The sequence below is a fragment of the Hyla sarda genome, chromosome 1, assembly GCF_029499605.1.
Source record: "Hyla sarda isolate aHylSar1 chromosome 1, aHylSar1.hap1, whole genome shotgun sequence".
In the NCBI taxonomy this organism is placed as follows: domain Eukaryota; kingdom Metazoa; phylum Chordata; class Amphibia; order Anura; family Hylidae; genus Hyla; species Hyla sarda.
This window is the reverse complement of record NC_079189.1, coordinates 175,271,652-175,280,037: the sequence shown is the minus strand read 5'-3', so window position 1 is coordinate 175,280,037 and position 8,386 is coordinate 175,271,652. Positions and strand designations below refer to the sequence as shown.

Genomic DNA, 8,386 nt, shown 5'->3' with positions numbered 1-8,386 from the left:
ATGTTACCTAATGTGGGGAATCTGTGCTACCTAATGTGGGGATACTATGCTACCTAATGTGGGGAAAGTATGCTACCTAATGTGGGGAGGCTATGCTACCTAATGTGGGGAAACTATGTTACCTAATGTGGGCAATCTGTGCTACCTAATGTGGGCAAACTATGCTACCTAATGTGGGGAAACTATGTTACCTAATGTGGGGAAACTATGTTACCTGATGTGGGGAATCTGTGCTACCTAATGTGGGGAAACTATGTTACCTAATGTGGGGAATCTGTGCTACCTAATGTGGGGAAACTATGCTACCTAATGTGGGGAAACTATGTTACCTAATGCGGGGAATCTGTGCTACCTATTGTGGGGAAACTATGCTACCTAATGTGGGCAAACTATGCTACCTAATGTGGGCAAACTATGCTACCTAATGTGGAGAAACTGCTACCTAATGTAGGGAATCTATGCTACCTAATGTGGGGAAACTATGCTACCTAATGTGAGGAAACTATGCTACCTAATGTTGGGAATCTATGCTACCTAATGTGGGGGGCTTGAATGAGCTGCGGCATGTGGGAGGCCTTAATAAATAATTAGAAACTTATACAGCAAGTGACATATGGGGGTCCACCTAAGTAAGTGACACATGGAGGGGGGGGTGCTGAACAATTGATGTTTTGGGGGGGGGGGCACAGGCACATTCTTTGCACAAGGGCCCTCTGCTGTCTGTGTCCGCCCCTGGGTAGAGAATAAGGGGTAAAGTGGAACATAGAACAAATGCAGTTATTTTTTTCTTAATTTTTTTTTTAATGAAGTAAACGAGATAAAGGTAAGCATTGACTTTTACTCAGTCTGAAGCGTGGTCCTCATCGGCAGGAAGCAGTGAGGAGGAGGAGGATGACGGAGGTTCTGATTCCATCTCTGCTTCTTTTTCGTCCCTCTCTATATATAGGGCCGTGGCCATGAAGAAGGCCCCTCCGATGACTGCCATTATGGTGCAGGTCATGAGGGCATACTCCAGGCTGCGGTATTTCAGAAGAGGGGATTTGGCATATCCTCGTTCGTAGGTGTCAGATATCAGGCCGATGAGGTACGGGCTGCCGGCGTCACCTAGGAGGTGATAGATTGTCATCTGCACGGCCAGGGCTGAAGATCTCCTCCACGGAGTTACTACTTTTAGTATAATGTCAGATATGAGGGTGAAATTTACTGACAGAAGCGTCTCTCCGATGAAGATGAAGATGTTGGTGGCAACGAGGCTGATGTTGCCAAAAGTCAATGCCAACAGAAGAAAAGGGGCGGAGAGCATCATCGCGCATCCACACACAAGCGGGTCCGCCCGTGGGTTGGATTTGCGATATCTTTTACTTATCTCCGTCCCTGCTACAACTCCCAGAATGCCGGAAACGACTGTAACCACACCAAATATTAGGATGTCGTGATAGTCACATGGTTCAGCACGGCAAGGGTCCTTCTCTTGTAGGAGTGTTCGTGCATGGGTCAGGTATGACGGACCCCATACACCTATGGCTCCCACTATGAAGGATACAGCCGTCGATCCCATGGTGGTTAACATGAAGCTTCGATTTTTAAATAGTTTTTTCAGATCTGTCGCCCATTTGGCAAACTTCTGGGATTTGTTGTTCTTCTTCCCGTTTGTAGTCGTTCTTGGAAGCTCTTTTGTGACCAAAATCATCAAAGCCACAGCTATGAGGCCCAGGCCAGGGGTGACCCGAAACGCCCAGTGCCAATCACCCCTTGCTGCATCAGTCACTTTGGGCCCGATGATGTATCCTAGTCCGCAGCCTACAGGTATGACGGAGTAAAACACATTCAGCATGCGGGTCCGCTGGTCACTTGTAAAAAGGTCTGCAATGATGGAGGGGGCGATGGTGCAGAAAGTCGCCTCTCCGGCTCCAACCAGCCCACTCGTCAGCAGGAAGAGCAGGAAGTACCCGTCAGGGATGAATGACAGGGTAAGTGTCATGCTCAGCCAAACGATGACTCCTGCGCAAACAGTATATTTCTTATTACAGTGGTCGCCCAAATATCCGGCAATTGGTGCGACCAGCACGTAGCTTCCAATGAACAATGTATTCAATAAGCCGGACAGACTAGCATTGGTGTCATATGCTTTCTGTATATAAGGCAGCACCCCCGCCACGCTGGAGCGATTTGCATAGATGAGCAAATTAACAAAGGCGAGGATCACTACGGTGATGATGGAACGTGTGGTGGACATCACGCTTAGAGATGACAGGTTCTGCCTCTCAGGGATATCACCCTTTTCTACATCCATATCACTATGGTCCTCCATTGCTTCTTCCTCCTCCTTCAGCAATGGGTCTTGTGGAGAGGCCATGGTCACAGGTCAGAGCCTGAAAACACTAGAGAGAGAGATAAGTGAACACATTAGACAACATGTCATCATTCCTGTCATTATACAATAGATCCTTCATACAGAGCAGAAATGTCCAGCACAGAACCACAAGATAACACTAAGACCATCGCAGCCTCAGAAGAAGACGCTTCTCTATAAGTGTTTTATATGGAGATGTCTTCCCTGAGGTTACCAATGTCTGATAACCCTGAACCTGTCCGGTCCTAGTAATATCTGATAACCCTGAACCTGTCCGGTCCTAGTAATATCTGATAACCCTGAACCTGTCCGGTCCTAGTAATATCTGATAACCCTGAACCTGTCCGGTCCTAGTAATATCTGATAACCCTGAACCTGTCCGGTACTAGTAATATCTGATAACCCTGAACCTGTCCGGTCCTAGTAATATCTGATAACCCTGCACCTGTCCGGTCCTAGTAATATCTGATAACCCTGCACCTGTCCGGTCCTAGTAATATCTGATAACCCTGAACCTGTCCGGTCCTAGTAATATCTGATAACCCTGAACCTGTCCGGTCCTAGTAATATCTGATAACCCTGAACCTGTCCGGTCCTAGTAATATCTGATAACCCTGAACCTGTCCGGTCCTAGTAATATCTGATAACCCTGAACCAGTCCGGTCCTAGTAATATCTGATAACCCTGAACCTGTCCGGTCTTAGTAATATCTGATAACCCTGAACCTGTCCGGTCCTAGTAATATCTGATAACCCTAAACCTGTCCGGTCTAGTAATATCTGATAACCCTAAACCTGTCCGGTCCTAGTAATATCTGATAACCCTGAACCTGTCCGGTCCTAGTAATATCTGATAACCCTGAACCTGTCCGGTCCTAGTAATATCTGATAACCCTAAACCTGTCTGGTCCTAGTAATATCTGATAACCCTGAACCTGTCCGGTCCTAGTAATATCTGACAACCCTCAATCTGTCCGGTCCTAGTAATATCTGATAACCCTGAACCTGTTCGGTCCTAGTAATATCTGATAACCCTGAAAGTGTCCGGTCCTAGTAATATCTGATAACCCTGAACCTGTCCGGTCCTAGTAATATCTGATAACCCTGAACCTGTCCGGTCCTAGTAATATCTGATAAACCTGAACCTCTCCGGTCCTAGTAATATCTGATAACCCTGAACCTGTCCTAGTAATGGCAGATTATAAGGGCTTGGCTGTATAGTCACTGGGCCATGTGAATTTCATACTGTAGATACAATTGGGCTATCCTGCTATATACATTTACTAATAATGAACCTACGCCATCTCATTGGGATCTATCCGTACCCTATATGACTTTCTGCCACTAGTTGATTTGAACATTTTCCCTTTTGGAGTACCCGGAGTATTTCTATTGTTAGTACACACAGAATTCTATTATATACTTATTATATTTCTGCCCTAATCTTTCTGTTATTCTTTTACTACACCACCAAATCTTTCTCATAGACTTATATCTTTTAGAATTTCATGAATTAGGACTCTTTTTCTTGGGGGCTTTTTTGGGCATAATTGCATTTTAGCAGTTTTGCAAGAAAAAGCTCTGGTCATGATTCTATCTGTGCGTTTTATTATGTTTAATGCCTAAGCCAAGTATTGTCACAATGCTATGAGAAATATAACTTTTGTTATTTCTTTTGGAAATTAATTTCTTGTTTTTTTTTTTTGCTAAAAAAAAAAGCAACAGCAATAAAACAAAACTGTCAAACAAAAAGCCCTGTGTATGTATGAATAGAAGAGGCTGAGACTTACCTTGTGGTTCTCTCTTCAGACAAGGAACGGTCAAAATCTTGAATTCTCTATCGCAAATAGAAACTCTCTAAGAAACACTTTGCACCACAGGTTGTGAATGCAAAACACACTGAAGAGACTGCAGCCGGCGCGCACCTCCTTGTACAGCTTACGGTGACATCATCACAAGCATGTGTGACATCACAGGGTTCTAAACCATCTTCAGGTATGTGTATATCTGTATAGTAAATGTGAGTAGCCATATTAGTCCAGTAATACAGATTGTAATACCTTTTTTATTGGACTAACAGAATTTTGTAGAGACAAACTTTTGGGATTCCTCCCTGATAATTTATCAAGTCCTTTGATCATTAGTCCTTGACTATTGGACTTGATAAAGGGAGGAATCCTGAAAGCTTGTCACTACAAAATTCTGTTAGTCCAATAAAAAAGGTATTACAAGAGACTGCAACATATTTTTTGATTTGTGTGTGTGTGTATATATATATATATATATATATATATATATATAGTTCCAAGCGTGAGTAGGTGCCTCCAGCTAGGGTCCGTGTCCAGGATCCTGCATACGTAGTTCCAAGGAAAATGCTGTGGCACTCAAGGTATGGTGAAAAAATGAAAACTATTTATTCATCCCAAATGTGCAAAGAGCAACGTTTCATTGGTCTCACACCATCATTATCAAGTGGCTTGATAATGATGGTGTGAGACCAATGAAACGTTGCTCTTTGCACATTTGGGATGAATAAATAGTTTTCATTTTTTCACCATACCTTGAGTGCCACAGCATTTTCCTTGGAACTACGTATGCAGGATCCTGGACCCGGATCCTAGCTGGAGGCACCTACTCACGCTTTAGGAGTGCTGCTTTCTTCTTTGACATATATATATATATATATATATATATATATATATATATATATATATATATTAATATACACCTAGAAATACATCAAGTACATAAAAACATCTTTTAGAAAAATATTTCTCCAGGCCTGCCAAGTATCTCCCCGTACTTCACAGTGTCTTCTTAGTTTATATATTTTAATCTTTTGACCTTTTAACCCCACTAGGACCAAGGGCATCCTGGAACTTAAAGGGGTATTCCAGGCCAAAACTTTTTTTTATATATCAACTGGCTCCAGAAAGTTAAACAGATTTGTAAATTACTTCTATTAAAAAATCTTAATCCTTTCAGTACTTATGACCTTCTGAAGTTAAGGTTGTTTTTTTCTGTCTAAGTCCTCTCTGATGACACCTGTCTCGGGCAACGCCCAGTTTAGAAGCAAATCCCCATAGCAAACCTCTTCTAAACTGGGCGTTTCCCGAGACAGGTGTCATCAGAGAGCACTTAGACAGAAAATAACAACCTTAACTTCAGAAGCTCATAAGTACTGAAAGGGTTAAGATTTTTTAATAGAAGTAATTTACAAATCTGTTTAACTTTCTGGAGCCAGTTGATATATATAAAAAAGTTTTTGCCTGGAATACTCCTTTAAGATTGAACCAATTATTATTGATATATGTCATGAATGCATCAACGGTCAGATTGTCGGACGACCAAATGATGACCACATCGTCTACATACCTCTCATACCATGCGAGGCATGTGGAAAATGGATTGGTGTCAGAAAAAATAAACTGCTCCTCCCACCAAAAAACAAAAAGCTTAGCCCGAGCTGGTGATGACTTTGCTCCCATTGAAGCACCCGTGCGCTGCAAATAAAAATTGTTACCAAACATAAAATAATTGTGTTTTAACACAAAATCTACCACCTCAATAATGTAATGTCTCAAATCCACAGAATATTTAGAAAATCTCATCAGTATATCCGAGATAGCTGATAATGCCAGGTTTTGCGGAATACTGGAATAGAGCGATTCAATGTCGCAAGTAAGCCACGACAGAGAATCGCTCCATGTGAATTTAGTTCTTCTGACCAGGAGTTTACTGAAAATTCAGATTGTTCAGATACCATGGACACTAGCGGGGACTCAGAACCGCAATATGTGAACACTCAAAAGAATCGCAATGCGAGAAGACAGTCAAAAAACGAGAAAGGCGCGGTGGCAGAAAACATAGGAAGAAGAGCTTCGGAGCGTAACAAGGACAAACGGAAAAAGTAATAAAAGAGGATTTTCAAGTCATCAACATTTCTGCACAAATCAATACAGATGAAGAAACCTTGGTCCTGTGGAAAGGACTGGGTTTCTCTCCTACACATCATTTTGATGTTTATAGGACAATTTTGGATATAAATAAATTTGTGAGAACTTTAACAGTTAAGAAACATTTTTTTGTGGAAAATGCTGATGAACCATCGGACCCACCTTAACTTTCTATAAACCCTGATTTACCACTAATGCATACGTTAGCAGAACAAATTGCTTTTAGAGATCTCTGTCTCCTTGAAAATAGTGGGATATCAATTTGTGATGAAGTGAATACTGCACAAACCTTCTCCACTAAAAACCAAAATTTTTACCCCATACAGACCAGCAATTTTTGATTGGTTCCAGGACCCTATCATGAAAGATTTGGTTAATCTACAATCAAAAGTAATGTCCAATACAACTTGTCCTAATTTGAATAAAAAGGAGGCTGCTGCCATAAAGAAATTAAAGAAAAACAAAAATTTGACGATCCGATCCGCCGATAAAGGCGGCTCGGTAGTATGTATGGACACGGGACTGTATATCAATTTAAATGAAAATCTACTATCTGATGATAAAACTTACCTTAAACTTTGTGGGGATCCCACTGAACCTTTTAAAAAAGAACTGTTGACTCTGTTGGAAGAGGGGAAAGCCAGATCTATTTTGACCCAAAAAGAAGTGGATTATATTTTCTGACACCAATCCATTTTCCACATGCCTCACATGGTATGGGAGGTATGTAGACGATGTGGTCATTATTTGGTCGTCTGACCATCTGACCGTTGATGCATTCATGACATATATCAATAATAATCGGTTCAATCTTACGTTTACCCACACATGGTGTAAAAGTGAAACCCCCTTTTTTGGATGTCATATTACGTGGCAACCCTGATACAAATAAAATTGAGGTTGATCCTTACAGAAAAAAGATATCAGGCAATACCATCCGAAGGGCGAATTCATGCCATTCCAAACAAACGGTAAGAGCCATACCAGTAGGTGAACTTATACAAATTAAGTGGAACAGTTCTTCCGCCTAGGTGTAGCGCAGGGAAGCTGATGCAGCATGCACACGCCTGGCGGCTCGAGGTTACCCTGGATGGCTCTTGAAAAAAGCTCGGTCGAGAGTGGATCCTATGCATCGAAAATCCCTTTTTACAAGTAAGCAACCAACTGAATCACAAGATTGTCCTACATTTGTCACCACGTACAGTCCAGAATTTAATGACATCAAACGCATTGTAATTAAACACTTACCTTTGCTATCAGCAGATCCCACGGTAGGGGAGATTATAAAGTCAGGTGTGAGATTTGCAGCGAGGCGGGCACCTACTCTATCCAATCTCCTTGTTCCCAGTATGGTGGACACGGCTAGTGTTACCACCCAGTGGATTAGCACCAAGGGCTTCCACAAGTGCGGTAAATCGCGGTGTGTGGTATGTCCCTTTGCCGAAAAATGCCAGAAAATAGAAGGTACGTTGGATGGCAAATGCCATGTCATTCACAACTTTATAAACTGTGATAGCACTTTTGTTTTATATAAAATCATGTGCACACAATGTCACTTATATGTATATCCTAACCACTGTACTGTATATGTATAATCTATATATGTATATCCTAACCACTGCACTGTATATGTATAATCTATATATGTATATCCTAACCACTGTACTGTATATGTATATCCTAACCACTGTACTATATATGTATATCCTATATACCGTATATACTCGAGTATAAGCCGACCCGAGTATAAGCCGAGACCCCTAATTTCAACCCAAAATCCCAGGAAAAGTTATTGACTCGAGTATAAGCCTAGGGTGGGAAATACCTCATCCCCCCCTGTCATCATCCAGACCCGTCATTAACATCCTCATCATCCCCTTGTCATCATCCCACACATCCCCCCTTCATCATCCCCTTGTCATCATCCCACACATCCCCTTATCATCCCACACATCCCCCCTTCATCATCCCCTTGTCATCATCCCACACATCCCCCCTTCATCATCCCCTTGTCATCATCCCACACATCCCCTTATCATCCCACACATCCCCCCTTCATCATCCCCTTGTCATCATCC

General features: G+C 42.0%; 1 protein-coding gene across 1 annotated transcript; it reads right to left on the bottom strand.

Annotated features, from left to right (window-relative positions):
- Positions 1-818: 818 nt before the first annotated feature.
- On the bottom strand, positions 819-4,383 carry LOC130361400 (protein spinster homolog 1-like). Its single transcript, XM_056564354.1, has 2 exons — positions 4,143-4,383; positions 819-2,381 (listed from the first exon to the last, which is right to left on the bottom strand). Exon 2 carries the CDS (start codon positions 2,354-2,356, stop codon positions 842-844), a length of 1,515 nt encoding a protein of 504 aa, XP_056420329.1. The 5' UTR covers positions 2,357-2,381; positions 4,143-4,383; the 3' UTR covers positions 819-841.
- Positions 4,384-8,386: the final 4,003 nt, after the last annotated feature.